The 26,929-nt window shown below is 43.2% G+C and overlaps 2 protein-coding genes across 2 annotated transcripts; both read right to left on the bottom strand.

Moving 5' to 3' along the window:
- Positions 1-5,981: 5,981 nt before the first annotated feature.
- LOC146180039 (zinc finger protein 341-like) lies at positions 5,982-7,239 on the bottom strand. Its single transcript, XM_084579400.1, has one exon. It carries the CDS (start codon positions 6,903-6,905, stop codon positions 6,510-6,512), a length of 396 nt encoding a protein of 131 aa, XP_084435526.1. The 5' UTR covers positions 6,906-7,239; the 3' UTR covers positions 5,982-6,509.
- Positions 7,240-7,473: 234 nt separating this feature from the next.
- LOC146180038 (uncharacterized) lies at positions 7,474-25,316 on the bottom strand. Its single transcript, XM_084580310.1, has 3 exons — positions 25,272-25,316; positions 22,150-22,508; positions 7,474-16,564 (listed from the first exon to the last, which is right to left on the bottom strand). The coding sequence occupies exons 1-3, from the start codon at positions 25,314-25,316 to the stop codon at positions 16,102-16,104; spliced, it is 867 nt and encodes a 288-aa protein (XP_084436436.1). The 3' UTR covers positions 7,474-16,101.
- Positions 25,317-26,929: the final 1,613 nt, after the last annotated feature.

Below are 26,929 nucleotides of genomic sequence, written 5' to 3'. Positions count from 1 at the left end.
CTGCTTAAGAAATTATGATGATAAATCACAAAATAGGAAACGAACTGATTGTAATATATAGATTGACGCTCGTGCCACTGAAGCACTTCTTATGTGATCACTACCAAAATAAGCCGCAATAAAAGAGCATATGAATGCAAAGACAGCCATTTCCAGAGAGCAACTTTCAGCTACCTGTTCAATAGTTAAATTCAATAACAATAAAGTACTACCCCCTTGAAGGGCAGTAATTGTGTCTTGGACAAGCAACACAGTCATGTATTATGACTTTGAATTCGGTAGGGTCTGCCAGTGTTGGCTCTAACGAACAGTTTGCCATCAACTTGAGACTGACTATTCTAGCAGCAAATGACAAGCATTAAAAAGGGCGGCAGGAAAACAACATTCTCACCGACCGTTACACAGCAGGTGCTTAGGACAAATTTGATCAGATCAGAAAATGTAGTCGGTTGTTTATAGGCATTTGCCGCCCAAAAGTGCCTCAAGTTATGAAGAACACTATTGCTGAGGGCCCCAGAAAATTGTGACCACCTGGGATTACATTTCGAGAGGAGATGCTTTTTCTATCTGTTTCAACATGTATTTTAGGCTGGGAGTGCAATATGAGGCAATAATGGCAGTGGTGTACTGTACAAGACATGATTCCAACCATAACACAAACTCGAGTCTATTTGTGGCCCGATGCAGATAGGTGTCCCTATGTCTTGTCTTTTCCCATGGCTTATTAGGCTCACTGCAGATCACCTTGACTTTCATTGCTAGGGAAACTGCTGCTGTAACCCCATTTATCGGAACTCGAGTTTGTCAATAATTCCTGAATTTTGGCATCATTCCGATAGCTCTTCGGATATGCACTTGGGTCTCAAGTGGACCGGAATGGGAGAATTTAACTCCGGCGACCATTATGTCTTTTATTGTGGGCACGAATCCAAGAGAAGGAATGGGGTCGCTCTCATAGTAAACAGAAGAATGGGCAAAGCAGTGCTAGGGTACAACCCCAAAAACGACCGAATGATTTCACTTCGAATCCAAGGTCACCCTTTCAACATAACAGTTATCCAAGTCTATGCACCGACCACTGCTGCTGAAGAAGCTGACGTTGAGAGATTTTATGCGGACCTACAATGCCTTTTAGACCGCACCCCATCATCAGACGTCGTTTTTCTCATAGGAGACTGGAATGCTAAGGTCGGGAGTGAAGAAATATCCGGAATTACAGGCAAGTTCGGTCTTGGTGAGCCAAATGAAGCTGGGCAGAGGCTAGTAGAGTTCTGTCAAGAAAACAACCTGACCATAGCGAATACTCATTTTCAACAGCACAAGAGGCGCCTGTACACATGGATTTCACCGGACGGTCTGTACAGGAATCAGATCGATTATATTATTTGCCGGCAGAGATGGAGAAGCGCTATACAAGCAGTAAAAACAAGGCCTGGGGCCGATTGTGGCACCGATCATCAGCTTCTTGTTGCCAAAATTAAGCTTCGATTGAGGAAAACGCAGAAAACTAGAAGGCCTTTCAGGTATGATCTGGATCAGATTCCATTAGAATATGCTGTGGAAGTGAGGAATCGATTTCAAGAATTAGATCTAGAAGACAAAGAGCCCGAAGAGATGTGGACTGATGTTCGTGATATAATACAAGAAGTTGCTACTAAGGTAGTTCCAAAGCAAAAGAAATGCAAAAAAGCAAACTGGTTATCTGAAGAGGCTTTGCAAATAGCTGAGGAAAGGAGGATGGCAAAAGGTATGGGGGAAAGAGAAAGATACAAGATTCTCAATGCGGATTTTCAGAAAATAGCAAGGAGAGATAAGAATGCCTTCCTGAACATACAGTGTCAAGCAGTTGAGGACAACAGCCAATTAAGAAACACAAGAGCTCTGTATAAGACAATCAAAGATATCAAAGGAAGCTTCTGTGCTAAGCTGGGCGTGATAAAGGATAAACGAGGCAAGGACCTCAATGAAGCCTCAGAGATAAAGAAGAGGTGGCAGGAATACACAGAAGAACTGTACAAGAAGGAACCGGATGTGCAATCCCAACATAGGACGGTTGTGATTACTGATCTCGAGCCGGGCATCCTGAAGAGTGAAGTTGAATGGGCCTTAGCCAGCCTTGCTAAGAACAAAGCAAGCGGAATTGATGGTATTCCAGCTGAGTTGCTTCAAAACCTCAACCACGACGCTGTTAACACACTGCATACATTATGTCAAAAGATTTGGACAACCCTGCAGTGGCCACAGGATTGGAGGAGGTCAGTTTACATCCCCATTCCAAAGAAAGGCAGTGCCAAAGATTGTTCCAACTACCGCACGATCGCGCTTATTTCGCATGCTAGCAAGGTGATGTTAAAAATCCTGCAAGGTAGGCTGCAGCAGTATGTGGATCGGGAGCTTCCGGACGTGCAAGCTGGGTTTCGCAAGGGCAGAGGAACTAGAGACCAAATTGCCAACCTTCGCTGGATCATGGAAAAAGCAAGAGAGTTCCAGAAACCCATTTACTTCTGCTTTATTGATTATGCGAAAGCGTTTGACTGCGTAGATCACAGCAGATTGTGGCAAGCTCTCCGAGAGATGGGAGTTCCAATTCACCTCATCTGTCTCCTCAGGAACCTGTATGAAGGGCAAGAGGCCACAGTCAGAACTGGGCATGGTCTTACTGATTGGTTTCCGATTGAGAAAGGGGTGAGGCAAGGCTGCATACTGTCGCCCTGCCTATTTAACCTATATGCAGAGTGCATCATGAGGAAGGCCGGTCTGGACGAGTCTTCAGCTGGAGTGAAGATTGCTGGAAAACGTATCAACAACCTTAGATATGCGGATGATACCACTTTAATGGCAGAAAGTGAAGTGGAACTCAAGAGACTTCTGATGCGCGTACAAGAAGAGAGTGAGAAGTTTGGGCTTAAACTGAACATTAAAAAGACGAAGATCATGGCGTCTTGCCCTATCAAGTCCTGGAGCATCAATGGACAAGAAGTGGAAGCTGTGACAGATTTTCTGTTCTTGGGCGCCAAGATTACCTCGGAAGGAGACTGCAGCCATGAAATTAGGAGACGCCTGCTTCTGGGAAAGAGAGCAATGGTTAGCCTTGACCGCCTAGTAAAGAGCAGAGACATTAGTCTGCCAACCAAGATCCGTATAACCCGTGCTATGGTCTTTCCAGTTGTGATGTATGGATGCGAGAGTTGGACTGTGAAAAAGGCTGACCGCCGAAGAATTGACGCGTTTGAATTGTGGTGCTGGCGAAGACTCTTAAGAGTTCCTTGGACTGCCAGAAGATCAAATCAGTCGATATTGTCGACCATAAACCCTGACTGCTCATTGGAGGGTCAAATTCTAAAGTTAAAGCTCAGCTACTTTGGTCATCTGATGAGAAGAGAGGAGTCGCTGGAGAAAGATTTGATGTTGGGAAAGGTTGAGGGTCGCCGGAGAAGGGGTAGGCAGCGAACGCGATGGTTAGATGGCATTCTCGAGGCATTGCAGATGAAGCTATGTGATGTTAAGAAGATAGTGAGAGACCGGAAAGCGTGGCGTGACATGGTCCATAGGGTCACGAAGAGTCGGACACGACTGAACGCCTGAACTGAACTGAACTCCCACGAGTATCCTCTATGGCTAAGTAAAGAAGATTCAAAAACTAAACCACTAGTAGTATCTGCCATTCATGTATAAAAGTATCTGTAGGCTTGAGTATGCGCAAATGCTAATTAGAAGGCAAAACCAATTAAGAATACTTTTTAACCAAAGTAGACACAAGAGCCATAAGGAGTGAACGCAAGGTGCAACCAAAGTATTCTTGGGTATGGTAGAGAGTGTGCACAGAAGCTAGCCAGAGTATACTCAGGCTTGGCACTCAAAGGATTAGGGCACAATGAGATACAGTTCTGTTGCAATGACCTACAGCCCACATTAGCACATTTCAAACACAGTGGCGACCACTACATGGACCGAACACCAAAGGACTACAGTCGAACCTCAATATATCGAACAGCGCGGTAATTGCAAAATAGTTCGATATAGCCGGAATTCGATATACAAAATCACGTAGAAAATGCGTCAAAAACTAGTACAAATCAATCAATCAATCGTGGCACAGTGGCGCAATAAATACTCACTTGAAGTTTCAAACAAAGTATTTATTCCTTTGGCTTAAAGTACTGTAGCAGCGTAGCTTGCTTCAAATTGGCAACCGCGTGCTTAACCACGGCGTCCTCAACGTAGTCTAAACGGTTCACAAGCGATAGTCCAGCGCCTTCTATTGCACTGCAGTAGCGGCGTACAAGGTCCAAAGCAGCTACAGCCTCAGTTGCAGTCGGGAGCGGGGCAGCGCTTACGGGATCAAACTCGGCAGCGTCTTCGTTTGGCCGCTCAGCAGTAACTTCCGCCGCAATCTCTACATCTGTCAACTCCGCAGCCATCACAACACCGACCACGCCGTGACAGGCCTAGGCCACCTAGGCTGCCTAGGCCACACACGATAACAACGACTGGCGCAGCACAAGTGGCGGCGCCGAGACGCGGTTAGTCGTTGACAAACTAAATCAGGCTAGCCACCCTAGCCCGGCCAAGCCGCCGCGTGCATACGCCGCTACGTTTAAATGGCGCCCTCGGCGCAACCGATGTATGCAGCGATCGTGCGCAGCATTCGGGAATGCCCATCGTGCCGCCGCTATCTTCGAGGGCGTTGAGGGAAAGCTCGCCTCCTGTCAACAGAGTGCACATGGTTTGGGGTGGCGGAGTTCGATTTATCCATTTGGCAACCGACGCCGTTCGAAATAAAAATTAAAAGCGTGATATAGAAAGTGTTCGATATAATCAATAATTCGATATATCTGTGTTCGATATATCGAGGTTCGACTGTATCTGAACTAACAGAAAAGCCACAACCTTCCATTTGTGAACTCTTCATCTGACACCTCAGTGTTTCTAGAAAGAAACCAAATTTATGCACACTCGGTAACTAGTGCAATAGCAATGTGAGGAATATGAAGAGAGTGGAACAAAAACTAGATATGCGCCATCTGATAAGCACGTTTTCTGCTTTCAGTGCAAGTTGAAGGAGCACATTGTCAGGAGGGTCGTAACAAAAGGCTCAAAGTGGGCAAAATGGCATTTAAAGGGGTACCTAAGACAACTGAAACTAGCCTCCATCAACAGACTATTATAAGCAAGTCAGAAAATGCTACTTTTCCTAAAAATGAAATCACTAGAAAAAGGCTAAAAAAAAGGCTAGAAATGAAACACAGGTATGGCAATGAATTTCCAATTTCACAACCAAAATATGCTGACCCTAACAGATTTCTCCCATGTGGAGGATAACTCTAAGTTTATTTATGCTCCCCTGCTATTCCCCCCAATAATAATTATAATTAATCAGCCACACATTATTGTAATTGCCCAACTGTACTGACCACAGCGCGTTAGCACTGTGTTTGCAGTCTTCATTCAACTCAGTAAACTATTTCCTCTTTTTGTATCAGCAAAGCTGTCAGCGAGCAAAATAAATGATGCCTAAGGGACACTGCCACACCTCTTTGTAGCTCAGAGACAAAAAGGAAATTAAACAAAACCTTGCAAAAAGCTCTGCACATTTTGTTTCATTTCAGAATTTTCTAGCCCAATGCTCCTATACAATTCCAGCCGAGAAACTGCGAGGAAACAATTCTTCCTGGTTGAGATCAAAGTGTCAATTCCGAATACTGCTTGTAGACTGCATGACTCTAAAATTGTGAAAAGTAGTGTTTAGAAGCATCTATGGTCATAGGAACATATTAACTACATACACGGTGATCGTACGCCACAATGATGACAACCATACTGAAACCTGGTATATTCACACCACAACCGTTACTCCCATCTCGCTGGTGGAACTCTGCTAGAAAAGAACCACCACTCTGCGTTTAGTTACCGTAGCACACACATACCTTTGCTCAAATATTTGCTCGGGATGGAAATTCTGCAGAAAGTCCTTGCATGAAAAAAAAAAAAAAATAAAAGGCAAAGTGGTCAGTTCAAGCTTCCGTTTCATGCTTGGAAAGATCCCACTAGACGGCATTCTGACAAATGCATGCCACTTCTTGCTCAGTGAAAGTACTCTTCAAGGCGCACGTCACACAGAAAGGGGGGCACAAGCAGTCCATCACACCTGCTCGTAACGCAGTCCCGAAAACTTGCTACGACTTTCACAGCCTCTCGTGTCCATGAAGCACAAGCAGCTGACTTATGCCTGCAGAGAACTGAAGTACTCCCCCCTTTTTTTTCATTGAGTTCATGAGAATAGTACCCCAAAGTTAGATTTCAAACAGAACAGCTGCTTACAAAATCAATCACCAAATCACAATTATACGGCAAAAATGAAGAGTGCTAAACACTTCTGCAAACTTTTTAAAGCTGCTAGGGTTCTCAAAGACTGTAAAAACTGACAACCTACCCTCTAGTGGATACAAAGTGCAATTAATTTCTTTCACTTGAGAGCTCTTCTTTCCCGGCTAACACGGTGGACACTCTCACGGTAACTGGTAGTTCTGGTCGCCATGCTGTTGAACGTGCTTGTCAAAGGTGCTCTTCCAGGAGAACGCTATGTGGCAGATCTGACACCGGTAGGGCTTGTCGCCCGTGTGTCGCCGCATGTGTCCGATGAGCGTGTTCTTCTGGTTGAAGGCCATCGGGCAGAAAGGGCACGCGAATGGCCGGTCGCCCGTGTGGATGCGAACGTGCCTCTTGAGGTGCCACTGGTCCGCAAAGGCCTTCCCGCAGTGTGAGCACTTGAACGGCCGCAAGGTCCCGACACCAGACAGCATCGGAGGTCCGTGCGGCACCCTTCCGCGGTGCCTGTGGAGGCTCGGTCCATCAGTAGGAGGCAAGTCAACGACCATCTCTGACCAGGCGTTAGCTGGTGCCATTCCGTTGATGACGTCCAGCTGTGCATCTGCCAAGAGAGAGCAGGGAACTCGAGGTCAGCTTGGCAAAAGCTGTCGCCAGCTATAGCTAGACTACGTAAAATTTCGACGTTGCAGTCGCAAAGGCAAGAGGTAAGGTCACAGAGAAAAGGTACACACAAGACCTAACTTGGGTATTCTGTGGGCGAGTATGAGCCCAATCTCTTTTTCTTTTCTCTATTTCAGTCAGACGAAGTGGCGGCATTGTGACAACTGATAAGATACTAGGCAAAGCTTTCATCTTAGTTCAACTGTAGCCAACAAATTTGTTATATGCTAGCCAAACTAAGTAAGAAAGTAGAGTAGACTCCTTTTCAGACAAACTTCAAGGTTACCAGAAAAATTTTTTTCGTAGTCAGAACTTCAAGGAGTGCTATAAAAAAGGTATGTCAGCATTCAAAGTGTGTCCACATATATATATATATATATATATATATATATATATATATATATATATATGTGTGTATATATGTACCATGGAAATAATAAATATATAAGCCTTTCACAGTAAAAAATTCTGAATAAAGCACCTATTGCACTATGCATGAAATGAGCTGAAGAATCAAAGCATAAGACAAGCACATGTTATGTTACTGTACTTCTAAATGGCCTTTGTGCTTGAAGTTTCCTTTCACTCCACACTGGACAAAAAAAAAAAAAAAAAACAGCTGCGAGCAACATGACCACATCAAGTACTGTATTTTCAGACTCCAGTAATGTAAGCAGTTTAACAACAAGGTCACATGATGGAGTCACATTACAATGTGTAATGAATAAGAATGCCGCCGTGTGAGGCTTCTTCCTCATATAAAATAAGTCAGGACTTCAAAACTATTGTGCCTGAAGTAGAACACCATTTTCTTGAAATAAAAATTCCTGCAGTTAACCAATGTAAGATCAAACTGAATGGATGAAATAGACATCAACACTGTTCGGGCATGCTGGCTTGTTTATTTCGCCCACTAATCTGCAACCTGTACATAAGTCCCAGCTCACAATCTCACATAAAATGAGAGACAACCCACCAGTTGGTCAGCCAAACGCTGTAAAAACATGAATGCTTTTTAGGAAAATTCACAGCCCAAAACATGAGCGCATAGTACTACTCAATTCTAAAGAAGATCTATAAATAAAGCACTAGTCTTGAAAACTACAAGTACAAGAAATAAACATTAAATAAATGTACATGATGTCCCTGAAACCCACAGAAAAAAAAATGTGCAAGATAACTATGAAATAACCAAAAGAAACCCAGTAAACATTTTGCACATAAAAACACAAAATTACAAATTTCAAACTGTTCCAAACTCTAAATGTGATGAAAAATGCACAAATTACCAAAAATCACTGGCGTGAGCAAAGCAGACACAAGGTGAAAGAATAAGCCCCAGGGCAGACAATTAACAACAGAGACAGCAGTACAAAAAAGCACAACAAGGAGAACAACAGTTTTGCAGTACTACAATCGGAACCCATCTTACTACATTGGACAAATGTACACCAGAGGAACTCCATGCAAGCAGATAGAAACCATATCTAGAACATAAGTAGGCGTAATCAGAATGAACTTTGACTGGGATATGTGCTCGACATGATGCTTAAACCGTGGTGTACAATCGCAATAAGAAGTAGCAAGCACAGTGCGGTGCCTACGTGCTCTGTTATTTATATTATCCTGTCATCATGCTTGTATCTAGGTGGTTAGAAAAAAGCTAATTTGTCAACGAATTGATTGTGGACAAATCTGCTGTGCTCTATTTTTTTCTTGCTACCTAGCTACAAGAGCAAAGACAAGAAGTTCTAATAAAAGAGCATACAGGCACTGCAGTTTTTAATTATCCCTGCACCTCAAAGGCCCACAACTCAATGAGGAAGAACAAGGAAGTGCACGAGAAATTAGCTTCGTAATCTGAGCATGATTTTAATTTGAAGCTTAAACTCACACATTCATGGCATAAAGGCTCTTCAAAAGAGATAGAAAGACACCTACGGTCACTGTGACATTATATAAATTCTGAAATTCAACCCTGCATAGCAAGTAGTCTACATCAATGAACTTCTCATTAAGAAACCTGCAAACGACTACACAAAGAGAAAAAAAAAGAAATCTCAAATACTGCCACAAATTCCCTGAGTTTACCTATCAATTCTTAAGGCTTTTTTCAGGCCGTTCTTTTTTTGTGTGTGTTGTCCACAGCCAAAGGCAGAGGAAATGGCTCCAGAAGAGCAGGCTCTATCAAATTCCTAGTTGCACAATATTAGCTACACAATGTAAAATGGTTAACACCAGGGGTACTGTTTAACCGGGACACCTTATGCTGCATCGCAGGGAATAAAATCCCAGCAGCAACTGATTCCTCTTAAACGCTTTGACACCCAATGTACATAACACTGCAGAAACTGAGCTCATAAATTCTGCTGAGGCTGCAAAGCATTATTTGGAAATTTCATTTCACGTGAATTTAGCATACTTCATGCTGCAATTAAAATAGTTTTTAAATCCCATATAACGAATGCATTAATGTTACTTTTTTTTGTGTGTGTGAAGCGGCAGGGTAGCATATCTTTCACCATTTTGTGTAGACATATTTTGCCCCCAGTACAAACATCATTTTTTTCTTCTGAATTTCAAAACAGGTAGCTTTGAAATACAAAAAATTTCCCTATCCTTCAGGCGTTCACTTGAAAATTGGTGGCATTCTGATGGTTGATGTTTCCATTAACCGTGACACTTTGCAGTAAGTTTTGCACAACCATACCAAAAGTTAACTGTTAGTGTTATTTTGTTCAGCAAAACTGCCATATCTACTCGAATGTAACGCGACGGGCGACTTTGTATATTGCATAATGGGAGAAACTAAAACCACGAATGTAATGCGAGATAAGCACTTAAAACAGCACCTCTAATAGACATTGTGGCTCTTGCAGTCTCATCAAAAATGCTCATTTGTCGTCATCAGAGGTCAAGTTTTTGGGAACCGAGTCTTCCTTTTCACTTTCATTCTACCAGACGATGACGTCTTCAGAAGCCTTTGTAGTCAGGCTCACATTTAAAATCACCTCCTGTTGCACCCACCACCCACGTATGGTAGATTAGATGTCTAGCCAACAAGCTGCCACAGAATTTTCAATTTCTTTTGCTATCAGAATAGCATTTCTTTTCAAGTGAGCGTCGTACTGCGCACGGCACATTGCCATCATGCAAAATGCAATAACAACAGAAGTAACCGCACTAATCTACTGGAAAAGATGTGACAAGCGCAGGATAAAGGTGACAACGTGACCCTGTGCTACATCTATGAGCAAAAAGCACATCATTTTGACTTTAGATGAATTGGGATTTGGCTGATTTGGCTTCCCTGGTACCCTCGTTGACAACATAACGTCGCAAAAGCGCGGAAGCCGAGTGGTGAGGGATTCAATATGGCTACACCCTGGCGCTGCTTTAGGCCAATCGAATCGCAGTATATTCGATTATAACGCGAGGGTAGACTTGGAGAGCAAAAAATCTTGAAAAAGAAGCTCACGTTACATTCGAATAAATACGATAACAGGTTGTTTTTCTTAAGGCCTGAAAACACTGTTTAGGAAGAAAAACATTTCCTTCTGACGGAAACAAAGAATGGCATCTGACAATGAAAAACAACTGCTCAGGCAAAGGAGCATTTAAAAGCAGCAGAACAAGAAAGTAGACCAGGATTCGCAATCAGAATGCTCTATGCGGCATTTTTGATTGACACATTTGAAAATATGTGGCAGATGTTTAATTTTCTAACCCTGCTTTGAGAGTTGTTAACGAGAACTTGCTAAGGCTCCTTCATGTGTGTCGGGAGTCAGGAACGAAATGTAGACAGCAAGACCTGTTTGTTTTTTACACACACTCATTCTCTAGTTGAATACAAAAATGTTAATGCCATGCCAGTTTACCACTGTAAACATTCAAAAGGACAGAGCTTCGTTTGCATGAGAATACTGTTATCAGTCGGTTTTGAAAAGACAAAAATAACCTGCCACAAAAACTACTCCTGGCTAAAAAATTGTAGTCGTCATGTGACCTTCAGAATAGGTGCTTAGGAACTCATTGTCTCAATGGCATTCTCATCTGAATCCTTTTAGGCAGGACTCGAGCATCATGAGACTTCAAACACTATAGGCAGATACACTGCTCAAGTTATGTTGCCTACTGCTACAAAGTAACTTGTCTGATGCCACTACCATACACAGACAACTTTGAATCGGAGATCATTCAGCATCATGAACAATGCGTGTGTGAGTTCATATGCAATCTATATGGAATGTGCTGCAAGCATTTAATGAAAACAGCACACCGCAAAAAGGATGTAGAGCAAAAGACGTGAACAAGCAAACACTGCGCTGAATAACAACTGATGGCTCTAGTGCATCTTGTTCCTCCTCAATCACAAGAAGAATAAAACTGGAAGAAACTCTGATGAAAACCACAAAAAGAAAGAATAAGGAAAAAATGAAACAAAGAGCAAAAAAAAAAAAAGAGAAAACCCAGAAAAAGAACTCAACCAAACTCAAGAACAAAGAGAAAGCAAGGAATGTACCTGCTGTTACAGCTTGCCATCAGGAGTGTCCAGATAACTAATTTCTTCTCTTGTTAACACCATCCACGGTGCATATGCATGTCACACCTTTCTTGCCTATAACGAAACATTCATAAACCTTCCACTGGTGCTGGTGATTGTACCACCTCAAAACATGGCATTGAGCAAAGCGCAGAATGCACTCGCAGGCCAAAAGGTGCTTCGCCAGCGAACTGCCACATCCTGCTTACTACTGGTATAATCTCTTATGCAGTCATTTATACACCGTTCTGTCTGACTCACATAAGACACTCCACGACACAGCGGGACTTCATAAATTACTTCAATGTCGAAAGTGATGAACTTATCATGGCTCTCTTTGCATCTCGATGTGGTCTTGGTTCTCCATCGTTCACTATTCTGCAAAGCACACTCAGCTTCCTGGGTGCGAATGAAATCAGATGCACTCCAGACCATCCTACTATTTTCTTCAACGCGACTGATTCTGTGCATATGCAGCATGATGGCTCTCTTCTCTATAGCTTCTTCAGCCGGCTTGACTGACGGAATTCCTTCAAAAGTTTTAACACAAAGCTGGAAATGAGGGAACCAAAAAATCCAATTTTATGTAAACAGTTCAGTTGGATTCCCGAGCCTTCTTCCAGTCTATGATGGCATGAACTCCTAGGTGCACTTCCATCAATGCATCTGCTCTCTTTATTAACTTTGTATGCGAGGAACAGTATGGCAGTAGACCTTCCTTGGGCCATGGGGCATAGCACCAGCACAAGTGATCCTTGCTTGCAATCAACCCTAAGTGAAGATACTGGAGCTGACCTTCTTCAAGTAATTTTTTCATCAATATAAAATCTTTCACATTTCCACAGAACATTCTGAAGACTGATCCAACCTTTTGTAGACCACACGAAAGTCATCAACATAGCGAAATGTCCTCACTAGTTGGTATGGCGCAAACCTTAGACCAGTTGATGATATGCATGAGGAAGCAGAAGATTCCTAAGTACAGGTGCTTAACAGTAACCGATGCATACACCCTGCTTTCGAACAAATAGCTCTTCCTTGAATGCATGAGTATGGAATGAAGATAGAAGGCCAGAACCTCAAGAAGCTTTTCCGTGCTAATTCCACACGCATTCAAATTTTAGCCTAAATTCGCAGTTCTGGACTCGGTATTAATCAGTGCTATCAGCATCAGGCTTCCAGCGAGAAGAGGCGCTATCTGGCGGTGGCATCGGCTGACTGTGCCAACGATTTCAGTTTTGCCATGCTGACCCCGCGATCCTCGTGACCACGATGTCTGCGACGCACACGCGACTAGAAGAACGTCGATCGCATTTCGCAAAATGTAGGGATGGCAAAAGAATTACTTGGCACGTAGAGGTCTCTCGCAGGCTTCTCCAGCCACACTGGCCATGCCCTACAGCCGAATCACGGATGCCTGGCCAGCATTTCCAAGGAGCGCGTCGGTCGCGCCTTCGAGAAATGTGGGATACCAAACGCGTTTAGAGGAACTGAAGAAAAAGATGTCTTTAGCAAGGGACTCTCAGCAAACGGTACATCGGATGACAACGATCAGGAAAACCCCGAATTGGAGAACATTTCCTGGGCAAATACCTCCCATTTCTGAGCGCAATGTTAGACATGAAGAGGCACGAGCATGGTGTATGTTAGCCGGCAGCTCTTGCACTGCCATTCTGCGTCAAAGCTGGAAGTGGCCTACCGGTTTTAGAACAAACTGAGGACCCTGTGGCTTCCGCTACTGCCAGGGTGAATGTGAGATGCTCTTCTCCTCATGGTGCGAGAAGGGAAGCGAACCAGCATCGGCGTATGAAGGTTTGTGGCACTATTTGGTGCCCAGTGCACGGTGGCATTGGATGCAAAAGCGTGAAGCTTGTACTACGTCTTGCGGGGCAACCGTGAAATGTAGTGCAAATAAATACTTTTACTGATCTTTCCTCGCTCGTATTATACGCAGATGAAAACTTTTTTTTCGTTTCTGTTATCCCAAAACTACATGTCGTATTATATGCGGCTTCGTGTTATAACCTGGGCTTTTACTTGTATCACTGTTTTTGCCAAGTCCTGTACCAAATGGACTGGCACCTCTCTGTGGGTGCAGGTTATCTATTCACTATTCCTGAGGTGTCTCAATCATATATTGCATTGCGCCAATTGAACAGTAACCGACTACAAGAGGAATCATCACTACAAGACTTCCTGACAAAATGCAACTACTCTATTTGAGGTTTGCATTATGAGAGTTCAACTCTCAGGTAGTGTAGAGAGGTTCCTACAGAAATGGAAATAGAATCTTTAGAACCATTTTCCCCCTCAAAACCACAAAGGTCCCAAAGCCTTTCTCCCCTGCATTATATTCATGATCGCATTTTATATGTGTAAATGTGCTATACGGCATAGTTTAATGTAGTGAAACACTGTATAAATGCTTTTTCCCAGTAAAAACAACATAAATGTTCTGGAATTAGGCAGCCCTATAGCAAAGCAGACGCCGTAAGCACTACACTCTACTCTGATCATTGTTACTGTGTGTACACTTGTCATCAGTCATACAGGGTCAAATAAAAATCCAATGCTGTCATTAATCAGTAAAGCCCAGCTACAGGGTGACCAAACTGATAAGAGCAGCCATTCCATTTGCAAAGTGATAGACATCCTTGCATACTTTGCCAAAGAGGACGTGTTTTTAAAACAGCCTTGACACACACATCTCTTCAAACATGGCAGCTAGTTATGAATTGTATCCTCCATTGGCTAAAGCCTTTCTGGAATGTGTAGCAAAAATTAGTGCCAAAATGGCATTGCCTAAACTGATCCCTCCAAATGCACATGGAAACACTCCCTTCTCAGTGCAGGCAATTAGAGATTATTGAACACAGTGCACATAGTTTTAACATTTTATCTCTGATTGGGGCAATTGGGCTGAAAAGTGTGCATCGAGACGTCGGCGAGCTGCTACACAGTGTATTCTCGCTGCGCCACCGTTAAAGCAAACTTATTGGCGCCCGCCGACAAGATTTTCACTTGGATTGCTGTTTAAAAATGTTACGAACTGTGTTTTTTCATTTCATCATGAGCTCCCGCCTAGACAGCGGACCTCTGCTCTAAGGGTCGTGCGCATTGGATGTCTTGCTCGCAGTGGTCATCTGACGCCAACCGTCAGCAGTGATTTCCCCACCCAACCCCTAACGATGTTTCTGATAGTTGGGACTGGATGGGGCTGGCAGTGCTGCCTGCATGGGTGAGATGCATGACAAAGGTAGGAAGCCGGGTGATGTGTGGAGGAGAGAGAGGTGCTTTCTCAGAATGGCGTGGAAATGTGAAATTAGCAGTGAAATCGGCAGGGGGGGGGCTTGCTCGGAATTTTATGCACCAGTTGACATCTAACCAAGCAAACAAAAAGTATGCCATAAAAGGAGCATCAACTTCTACCAGATCCCGTCGGCATTAATTACACAAAACATGCAGGACGGCACTTTTTTTTGTTTACAACTGTGCTGCGCGTATACACATCTCACAAAATACTGAGGCAATGTTATGTTGGAGAGCACTTCTCTTGACTTTGGTACATTGCATATCACGCACTGGATGCCACCTCTACATGAGTTGCTAGTTTTCCACAGATCATAACTAGAGCTTTCCGAACTACAGTAGAATACAACTTATACTTACTAGGCTTAATTAAAATGTATGAATTACTCAGTTGGCAATGCACTGCACAAATTCTTAAGCTGGCTTTATTGAAATAGAAGAACGTGGTGATTAAATGTGATGCTCTTCATTTCACCCCTCCACTTGCACACACTAAGTAAAAAGAAAAATTAACAGAAACAAATTTTTTTTTAAATCATTAGCAATACATAGGCCCAACACAGGTCTTAAATTTGACCTCAATGCTCTGAAAAGCATCTCTACAGATCTGTTACTTTAGAATACAGCCATCAATATCAGTTCAGGGTCGCTTAACATCAGCACACACTGTCAGCAATGAGCAAGTAACCCACTGCTATCCTCCTGTGGGTACCTAAACAAAAAGCTGACCACAACAGGAGCCCGGCCGCAACGATGCGGTGGTTGGGGTGCTCGACTACTGTGGCCAAGGACGCGGGATCGAAACCCAACCGTAGCGGCTGATTTTCAATGGAGACGAAAAGCAAGGCAGCCATGTGCTATGCGATGTCAGTGTACGTAAAAGAACCCTGAGTGGTTGAGATTTCTGGAGCCCTGCACCATAACATCACTCATAGTCTGAGTCGCTTTCGGACGTTGAACACCATAAACCAAACCAAACCAGAACTAACCTCCACACAAAACTTAAGGCGTGAAAATTTCAATGCCTCAAACTCTTTTTTTTTTGCAAAATAAGATGTCAAAATCTGGATTTTTTTCTGCTACCGTGACAGTCTAACGGAGTAACATCATACCATGCAGAGCATAGACTGTTGCTGACAACTGCCGTTTACAAGTTGTACCCCACCATAGCTCAAGTTGTACCCCTTACCAAAGCACTTCCACACAGTACATACAATGAAAAAGATACACTCGCAAACTCAGTGAAAGCCAGCACAGTGTCAGGTGGCCTGGAGAGCGTGCTGCTGCAGGTGCTTGACAAGGGTGCTCTTCCAGGAGAAGACCATGCTGCACAGGTGACACTGGTAGGGTTTGTCACCCGTGTGGCGACGCAGGTGGCCGATGAGCGTGCTCTTCTGGTTGAATGCCATGGGGCACACGTGGCACTGGAATGGGCGGTCGCCTGTGTGGATGCGAACGTGCCGGCCAAGGTGCCACTGGTGAGCAAAGGCCTTGCTGCAGAATGGGCACTTGTACCGGGCGGCGCCCTGTGGCGTCGATGAAGCCACTGCCGTCGCCGTGCGTCGGATGTCCGCAAGCATTGCCGCCCTTGTCGTGTGGTGGTGCGGAGAGGCAAGGCGCAGCCTGGTGCCACTCGATGCCGTCCGTGGCGAGTCGGGCTGCCCCGAGCAGCTTGGGGAAGCCATGTTTCGCGCTGAAAACAAAAGCAGGCAAGTTTTATTCCTTCACCCTTTCTGATCAAACATTAATAACAGCAACACTGTCTGAGAAGAAAAAAAGAACTGATATTAGTGTCAGGGAAACAAAGACACGCGTTTGGGGCAGTGTGTGACACTAACGTGACAACTGACAGTGTGCGGTTCCTTTCCTTTTATGAGTGTGAGGCCTTTGGTTGCAAGGCATGCTCTTAAAGCATCCACGAAAGTTCCGAGTGCCACAGGGTTAAGGACAAGAGCTGTCCTCGCTATCATGAGACTCTGAACGGTGATGATGAATAACCGAGCCATACAGTACAGTAGAGAAGGAAATGTCTTGGCTGCAAACATTTTACAAACGTGGTTTCACAAAAAAATATAGAGCACCGAACAAGTGGCCGGTCACCAGCAGAACATGCCATTCGGAAAACACAGTCACAGTCTGCATCTGCTGTTTCCCTAATGAGTAAGCCTCATTCCCTAGTGAACCTCGACTAGCACTAATTGCCCCTAGTTTCCAAAACACTAGCGGCCCTTTCAATGTTATGTTGGGAGGTGTGGGATAGCAGTCACTGCGCAACTGACGCTGCAAGTCATTTTTAGAAGCAAGGGCACCGGGCCGTCTAGCATCGAGATATTCTCGGCGACTGTTCAATCATTATCCGCATCCACAGTGTGCAAAAATCATGCTCCAAAATAGTGTTTGGGAGCTTGCTAGTCTGGCTAAGCACTGCACTGACAGACTCTTTTCTTCTACTTCTTGCACAATTCCTTTGAGAGTTAATTTTCTTCCATGAACACCAAAAATTTTGAGTAAAACATGATGTGTAATTATCGGAAGTTAAAGGACCGTAATAATAGAGCTTATACAGATAGACCAAGAAATGTATTTTCGGCTACCGAGTTCATGCCGAAAAAATGCATTCAGCCTCTCATTAATTTTATATTCACAAGGATAAAGTCTCTCGTCAAGGCTCGTAGACATCTGCATATTGATCACCAACATTCACTGCTCACTTCTCTCAACTCGCAGCCTTGCCTTCATCCGTGCATCTGTACTTCTTCGTACAGACCACTCATTCATTTAGGTCACTCTGTGTACAAACATAGAAATAGCAAGGAGGCTATTCTACAAGTAGCACGTAAACAAACAGTGTGAACACCACAGCGAAAGTGTAGAAAAAAAAAACAACCTGCATTTACTGTTTCGGTGATGAAAATAAATATAAGCCGCAAAGCAATTGTTCAAAAAGAAAAAGGCCGATAGTGCGATGCTTAGTCAAACCACAGAGTTTGCACAAAGCACGCAGGAGCACATCATAGCAGCACAAAATGCCACCAAACTTGCAGCAAGCCACACACGTCAAAAGATGATTTGGTTTGCAGGGTTTAAAGCAGCTCCACTTCATAGCTTAGAAGCAGACCCCTGGGCCCCAAACTTATCTGTTGAGCATATGTAATGTAATGAACCCTTAGCAACTAGCTCAGATTTAGACTTTAATCAATGTAGGAATTCCAGCACAATTATTAATTAGAATTTAGTACAATTCGAAGGATCCTTTGAGTTTCAGCTATTGTTAAACACTTAAGCTTAACCAAGCCTATCAACTATAGTCGGCTTCAACAGAATGCGTTATCAAAGAGACTTTGTATTGGACACATTGTAGGAGATGCCAAGGGGTGTAAACTTGAATTATATATGTGCAAATAAATAAAATGTTAGGCTCACTCATGCAACTAACCTCATGCAACTAACCATGTCTTGACATTTACTTATTCTCTGACTCCCTGTAGCTTAAACCTAACCTTCTACTGAACACCATTAGGCCTTCGGTGCAAGACGAGTTAGGAAAAATACATAATTCAGTCTATCAACACTCGACTATTAAGCATAACGAGATAACAAGCTCAATACGATATCCACACAAGAGAAGGCAGCTGTTACTAAACATTCTCCTACACTTTCCCAGGTGTTAGTGACCACTGAGTTCTTTTATACAAGCATTGATACTGAGACATTCGGTAGTCATGCTTTGCTGCTACAGAGTTTTCTCAAACTATAACTTTCTTTACTATACCCGCATGCAAGACAACAAGTCGTAACTACTCTTGGCACATTATTGTAGTATGTAGAACTGCACTTCCCCATAGTCTTTTCCATTTGAAAGTCTAAACACCTTGATTAAAGAAAAAAAGTGATCCTAGCACACACGCGAAGAATAAACAGGCTTGGTCATTGGTTTTCATTGTCATCTAGGTACGTGAAACACAATAACGCTTAAAAAATGCCACGATAAAATTCGCAGCTGCTGAATATGCGAAGGAAAAAAATCGAGTACTTCACACACACACACACACACAAAAAAAAACAGATCAACAATGTTTAAAAGTACATAGCATGAAATATACCCAACATACCGAACATAAGAAGTTCCACCAGCTGCCAATAATTTTTCACCCCATTAGAATATAGAGTCACAAAATGATCACGGGCTTACAATAACTCCAACTGCTATTTTGAGAAAATCTTCTCTATTTATTAGCAAGTTGTTGCATTTTCCACACGGGAGAAATTTACACAAACAACTGCTCCACATCGAGACAAAGTAGAGAAACACACTAGCGTCAGCATAAATGGCAACTGTGAGCAAAATTAAGCTCCTCTGTAAACATCTTCAAACAACCAATAACAAACATGACTCGGAATGCAAACAAATTCGACAGTACTTGCCACTGGCACGCATATGTCACAACGTACTGAGACAGCACAGCCACGAAGTAAATAAACTACGCAGATCTATGCATACATACAAATAAATATTGCATCTTCTTGAGTCACAAACAACACTAGTTTGGGCAATCACAATAAACAGCACCTTTTCTAGGTTCAGTTATAAATGCAGTGATGAAGATGCAATGCTTCAGTAAGATGAAGCAGTGCTATTCTAGCTACTAACAAGCGGATAGCACCACAGTCTGCTGCTGAGGTATGTGTTAATACCGCTGCTTATTCTGCAAAGCAAGCTGTCATCTTTGACCAACAGCACAAAACCAGTTTAAATGCACTAAGAATTAAATTACATTTGACTGAATGTTTTTATCCTCGCACATTAATGATGTAGTGCTGCGTTCAGAGGATGTAGTGCTGCATTCAGAGCCAACCAAAATTCCAACTTAGAAAAACAAAAAAAAAAGCCAAAAATAACTAAAAAATTGGCATTCACCAATGGATATTCAAGTTTACAACGTTAAGAAGTCAACACAGGGAACGACAAATATTTAATTCTGTGCACATCTCCAATGAAAGCTGCTGTAACAGATTAAGAAAAACACTAAAGGTGACTTAAAGCGCGACAACAATGGTATTTATAAAGAATTTATCACCCTACAAAAGATGCCATGAAGCACTGCAATGAAATTGCAATTACTGCCTCATGCTGTCGCCTCTCTGTCTGCTGTACATTTTAACCGCCTGATGTCTCACCAACTGGATTACACATGTACCCTCCTACGAAATATGTATCCTATTGAAAGCCAAAGCAATCCAGCTTGATTTACAAAAGTTGAAACAAGCTCCTGTTTCCACTTGTCCACTGTGAAATGTTCACTTATTAGGCTGGCTGAAATGTCTAAGGTATGATCACATGAGTCTCTCTCCTCTTGGTACCATGTACAAACCCCTGATCACAAAAGTTATTTTCACTTACAAAATATTTCAGCATTATTTTTGCCATGTACAAAACAGAGATGTAGCAAAGTAATTTCCCAGCACTTTAAGTGTTGTCCAACAGAGCTAGCAATGAGAACCACTGAATCTACTGCTTAATAACACAGGGCAGGAAATAGTAAAGAAACTAAAAAACAATAACCGTCTGAGTGTACCAGAGATTTCCAGACTAGGTGACAAGAAAAGCATACATTATATTTCTAACCTGTTATGCATGTCTCGTGGTCTTGACATTTTAGGAGTTCACAGAAATGTTTGAAAATTAGAAAAATCATGGAAACACAGCTTGCCAAAAGCTCAACATTTGAACTCGACTAGAAAGAAAGACCTGTAGGCAGGTCATATAGATTTCGGCAAGAGAGAGGCTTTGTTGAGGTCAAAGTGTAAATGAAAAACAGCAATATTTAGATAACCCAGGGCAGCAACGTGGAACTAGCATTCAAATGAATATCTGCAGAACATACTTGCACTTTGTGTACAGTCACACACGACGTTACCTGCAATGCCACAGCAACAGCCAATAACCACTTATGTGGACTTAACTGTCATCAGGGATGAGAAGCAGGTTGTTAAGGGAACCCTTTCCTTTACACTTCCCTTTATTTATCTCTTCTGCTGTAATAAGTAGGGGTGCACGAATATTAGAAATTTCAAATACTAATTGGACATGTTTGTCATTTGATTCGCATTGCAAGCGCCGATATTCGAGATTTTTCTGGAAACTATTGAATATACTGAAAATTTTCGAATTCATCACGATTTCACAGCACTGCACACTTCACCACAATGACCGACCACGTGCACGGTGCATCTTTAAAACACAATAGGAGCTTTTTGCGAAGAGGGACCTTTCCTTTTGAGAAGATAGCATCCCCAACGGTTTGCATAAAGCGAAGTGTTTGAAAAAAAACATTCAGCGGAAGTGAAGAAACATTCAGTGAAGAAAACAATAGTGCTTAAAGAAGCAAACAAAAACCTTCCCAATTTGGTTTCATCTTAAATTCAGACAGCAAGTGTGCAGGTGATCATCAAATAAAATCCCCGTGATGCAAGCGCTCTTCGGCAATTTCTTTAAGCACATTCGATAATTCAAGCTTTTGGTTAATTAGGACTTTTTCTTTTCTCGTCCCTTGAAGGCCGAATTAACGAGAGTTTACTCTATTCAGCAGCAATATGACAGCTCCACCAAGTTCCATGTCAGTCTTTCCTGTACAAAAATTTGATATATGAAGTCTTGTATGAAACTGATACTGGATCTTTCAGTAGGGTATACACTTCTGTGCAATTCTAGCTCAATCTTATCTGCAAATACCATATGAATTCTGAAACAAACAAGACAAACAATATTTGCTATTTTTCAACATTCCATTTTTTTTTTCACTGACCAGATATACGACATTTGATTTTATATTCGAAGACATTTTTTTTTCCTACATTTATTTCCGAAAATTTCAATATTCACACACCCAAAGTAATAAGGCATGCACTGTACTCGGTGTGACTGTACATTCCTGCATGACAGCAAAGCTTTGCAGGGATGGCAAGCTCCAACAACACACTGTTTAGAATGCATTTACGCTTTATGTGTGACCTAATAAGCACGCCTTCCAAAAATGTTTACCAGAATGCTGGACAATGTGACAACCCGGGACTAGCTATTAACGCTCAACCACATGTGCTCGGCACCAATGTCACAGACTGGACGTGCTTGTGCCGTTAATGAGGCAATCACAGCAAAATGACCACAAAAGAGTACAGAAAAAAAAAGAGAGAGAGAGAGAGAGAGACGAGAAAACTGGGAAACACAAAGGTGGGTGCTGGAATGTTCTTCCATCACTGGCCCTGCATTCTCTCTCCAGTGTCTTCCACCTTTTATAACCTCCCTTCAACACTGAGGTCGCAAAGAGGCGTCCTCGTTGGAAGCGTGTATCAGCTGGTGGCGACCCAGGTGGTGGTTTCGCTTGAACGTCCTGAGGCACTGGGGACACTGAAAGGGACGCTGGTCCGAATGCGTCACCTGGTGCCTAGAGAGATCGCTCCTCCGAACGGTGACGTAGGGGCACCGCACGCAGCGGTAGCTGGTCAGGCCGTCGTCCTGCTCCACTGCCTCGAAGCAGTCAGTCCAGTGACCTCCTGCGAAAAGTGTGACTGGCAGTGACTGACAAGTCAGGCCAGATTTTGCATTAGGACTCACTACGCCAAGAGTGGAAAGCCAGTCAATAGCCCATGCAGGTTCCAAAAATGCCTAGCAGTTCAATGTGAGTTTTTACTTATTATTAACTACAAACACACCTGTCTCATTTGTATCTGAATCAGACATTAGCATATATATAGTAAAACCTTGCAAAGCCCCTAGCAGCACTTGGAAATTCCAAACAATAAATGCATGGAACAGACAGTAATGATTCTATCTGCAAAATGTTACAGGCATGTGAAATATAAACCACAGTAAAAATTGAAACCAATGCCTACTTATGCTTCTTTTTATTGTAGCCAGTCACGTTAGTCGCACCAACTGCCACCTCTAACTGAAATGGCACAATGTCCTATGCGACAGGCTCCCAGACACTTTTGTGGAAAGGTTTAAAGGTGACACGCTGCACCTGCTGTCAGCCTGCCGCAGTGTCCACACCTCTCCTCTAGGCTCTTCATTTTGCACAGAAAAAGAAGCAATCTTTTTCTTGCCCTCAGTATATGGCCCTTTGAGTTTCCATACCTGATATCCACAGCACTGTTCTATCACTCCATTGCTCACTCAATTATCTGCATCCCCTCGTATGATTGCTTTACCACATGCGTGCAGGTAACACAATCGTTACAAGAAAATGAAGAAGTACAACACTAGCCTCTATCCAAAGCTTAAGCATTACTGTGCCAAAGTAAGGACGCTCACTTGTCATGGTAAATTGCATATCTTTTTTTTTTTTTTAAGTCAGCTCATACTTTAAAAAGCAAAGAACATCACTTCATGCAATCGAAATATTACCGCCAAACCCACGTATAGACCGTTTACAGCGAGTAGTTCCACTCTTCCCTAACAGGTGGCGCCACTAGGACGGCCGTCATTGCTGGCCTTCGGAACGCATCGGCGCGGAGTGCTAACTGCTGCTGTGTATCTTGTGTAAGAATACCAGCTGACTTTTAAACAGCGCTGCTTTGATGCAGGTGTCATCTGTATTGTCGAAGTATTCTGCGAGGAAGTAGAGCTAATGACCTTGTTGTTTATTGGCGGAAGAACAGAAGACGCTTTCTACATAAGGTGCACATCATGGCCTAGGCAACCGTTTTTCTGGGAGATGTATCACGAGTTCATGTTCCTTTCTGGGACAAGAAAGCGCCTGTTAATTGCAAAGAAAAGCTATACCTCACGCACCAGCTCGTTTTAGCACCGGCAGTAGCCATGGGAATGCGAGAACGACCCTGACGCTTTCTCAGGAATTGGATATTGAGTCTTTGCACTGCTGCCGAGTTTTTTTCGCAGGGCGTTAAGAGTTACTTTGACGTTGCTATTAATGTCTATGCAGTTATACGAATTGATTGCGCAGAGAAGGAAAGTTAGTGTGGGCATGTAAGTGAATCTGTTTACTTTAATTAGGTACTATTTCTTAGGATATATGCGGGATCGAATCTCGGCCTCGGCGGCTGCTTTTCGCTGGAGCCAAAAACCTAGGCGCCCGTGTTTTGTGCGATATCAGTGCACATTAAAGAACCCCTAGGGGATGGGAATTTCCGCAGTCGTCCACTCATAGCCTCAGTCGCTTTGGGACGTAATACCGCACAAACAAAACCAAACTTTAATGAGACAAGTACTGCTGAAATACATGTAATAACTGCTGCTTTTATGAAACTAATGCACGGGCCAATGATGAAATTTACCATGATAAGGTTTTTTATATATCCCCGCTTGCTCGGGCTGCGTACTGTGCGTTCTGAATTCCGGTGCAGTTTCCAGTCACCTTCGCCCGAGCGCAGGTGAACGCCGCTGAGCGCCTGATGCGGCCTTCAAGCAGCGTAATAGTCTTTTGAAGCCAGGACGTTTACAGGAGATAAAATTATATCTTATCAATTGTCGGGGATTACACGCGCGTCCAATTGAGCAGTAAGTATTGTGCACAATGTTAAATGAACATTCATAATGCGTCTCAGCCAGCATAGTCTGAGCATGCGTTTGTCCTTTGCGCCAGAAAATTAAAAAAAAAATAATAAGTTTGAGGGAATAATCAGTTTGTAATCTATTCAGTTCCATAGAAAGTCACGTTTTCCACAAAGATCACTTGAGAGGAAATTGATCAAAAAAAGCAAAACAAAAAACAGAGTCGACGGCTGATGGGTTTGTCGAAACGTTCTAGCCAATGCAGACATTTAGGAGGACGCAATAAATGATTTACGTGGTTAAATTAAACATTTTTTAGCACCTACACATACTATAGGCATTCACATGAAGTTTATTGCCTGTCTACAAGCTCGTTGTCCCCAGCGAAAGCTGGTACGCCGCACCGTGCAGCCGAGTACCAGCATAGAGAAAGAGATTGTACCAGCGTGCCGGAAGCCGTCAAACCAGAAGGCCGGCGATGGCGGAAGGGTCACATGATCAAATATGGCAGCGCCCATGCGCTCGCGCTGTAAAGGGTCTATAGCACTATTGAATAGCCGTGAAAATAGCATCGTTATATAACCGACAATTGTTTTAACAGGTTAAGGCGAAACAACAAAAAGTTTAATGAGGGGCAAGTGGCTCACATTTTTCAGTTATTCCCAGGTGCAGAAACCCATAATCAGACAGCTTTGACAATCTTGTTGACATTTCTCTGCAAGGCGTACAGCTGCTTCAAGTAGCTGAGTCAAAGATTTTAACACTGGTGGTTTGGCCGGTACAATCGCAGCAAAACCTCGTTAATTTGAAGTCACTGGGACCGAGCAAAGTGTTCGAATTAACCAAGTTTTCAAATTACCCAACAAAAATCTGGCCCACGCTAAATATTTCATTGCGAGAACACGCTGGGCGTACCTCCCTCATCCTTCCATCCGTAAGCACGTGGTCAGCCGTGACCATGCAGAGGCTTTTTAGAGCTGTTCGCTCAAGAAGGCATTTGCTACTCTCGCCCGTTGCAATGAATTTGCGGCAGTGGACGGCACCCGCCACAATCGCGACATAATAAAGTGAACGTAAACAGGCTTGCACAACTGGACGAGCCAAGCACGGCACAGAGGGCATGTTGTAGTGAAGCACGCCTCCACTTATACAGGGGGGTGCTTTAGGGGTCGCCAAGCCCTACCACAGAGTGGTGTTTTTTGTGCTGGGAGATCTAAGTTTAGGCTGCTACAGCATATGAAGCGTAAGTATCAATTTGCGGCACCAGTTCACAACTCCGAGGTGCCATTGCCATTTGTTTGCAGTGAAATTTTGATCAAGCATTCCAGCAAAGCACCAAAAACCTTCTAATTAACAGGGCGACCGCTTCGGATTCTATGGTGAAATTTGCATTAGAAATTACGGGGCTGTAGAAATTGTTGAAATTACTTGAGATTTCGAATTAAACGAATTCATATTATACAGGTTTCGCTTATTTATGAATCCCTTCTTCTGTCAAGGTTGGCGCTCAGTGACCAGACTCAACTGTTATAACAGATAATCTACTATGAGAGTATTGCCGTATGCGGTTTGTTTTAGCATAGAACACATTGTAAAGCTGGAGGTGCCGTGGTTGTTCACTGTTATATCCGAGCGGAATTGTTATAAGTGGGTTTGACGGTATCTTGCAGAGAACACTGTATACAACAAGGCGTATTTGCCTCATTGTAACAGCTGCACAAGTAATCAGCTTCCCAAAGAAAAAAAATTTCTGCACATTTTGCAGTACTGAGCAATTAAATCCGGCACAATGCAACACAATTTTCAACCATGGTGAACAATTTTACATTCATCTTTCATAGCTCCTCTGCAGCTGCAAATACTTAAAGCTCCTTTTTTTTTTTTTTTGGGAGGGGGGGGGGGGGGGGTCATCATCCCAACCATTATCTCTCTGCTCGATCAAGGAACTATGCATAAATACAATGCAAGAAGGAGATGCTCATGCGTGCAAAAAACAAATTGCCCTCATGAGCACATCATCAATTCCTCTTTCACTTTGCAGCAGTGAACTATGGTGCATTCAAATTCACACCAACAGGTTCCCACCCAGCGTTGCCATCTGGTGAAATTCGCCACCAGATTTCGGAAATCTGGTGAATTGTTGGAGGTCCTGGTGTCCAAGTCCACGAACTACTACACCAGACAAAATCTGGTGATATCTGGGGAAAACCACTCAGGGGCGCTGCTGATCCAAACGTTTAGCACTAGGATGCGCAAGCGGCCACTCAATCTCAAGAGAAGGAAACCTGGACGGAAGTGACTGAAGTGTAATACAGGGGAATTGTTATGCATCTTTGGAGTGAGGAGGCCGCGGCTTCGGCGGCAAACTTCCAGAGGACTCTGCAACATTATGGGTCAAAGTTTTCAAAGACGAAAACACCATGGGTGAAAAGCCCTACTAGGAACTGGCATTGTATGCACTGGCCTGTCTCTCATGCCCAGTGTCAAATGCAGCAGTGGAGCGGGTATTCGGTCAAGTCACATGTGTGAAGACCATGTTCTGAAGCAAGAGTCGCTGAAAACTCTGGATGCCA

The sequence above is a fragment of the Amblyomma maculatum genome, chromosome 9 (genome assembly GCF_055883805.1).
Source record: "Amblyomma maculatum isolate TAMU_Amacu chromosome 9, ASM5588380v1, whole genome shotgun sequence".
Taxonomy (NCBI): Eukaryota; Metazoa; Arthropoda; class Arachnida; order Ixodida; family Ixodidae; genus Amblyomma; species Amblyomma maculatum.
Note: the sequence above shows the minus strand (reverse complement) of the source record. Positions and strands in the feature narration are given on the sequence as shown.

Excerpts from the sequence above, each read along its gene's own strand:
- LOC146180039 (XM_084579400.1), bottom strand. The coding sequence starts at position 6,905 with ATGGCACCAGCTAACGCCTGGTCAGAGATGGTCGTTGACTTGCCTCCT.
- LOC146180038 (XM_084580310.1), bottom strand. The coding sequence starts at position 25,316 with ATGGTCACGGCTGACCACGTGCTTACGGATGGAAGGATGAGGGAG. Across the intron at positions 22,509-25,271 it reads CGGATGGAAGGATGAGGGAG|GCATTTTTGGAACCTGCATG; the intron begins GTACGCCCAGCG and ends TTGAACTGCTAG. Across the intron at positions 16,565-22,149 it reads TCTTTGCGACCTCAGTGTTG|GAATAAAACTTGCCTGCTTT; the intron begins AAGGGAGGTTAT and ends GAAAGGGTGAAG.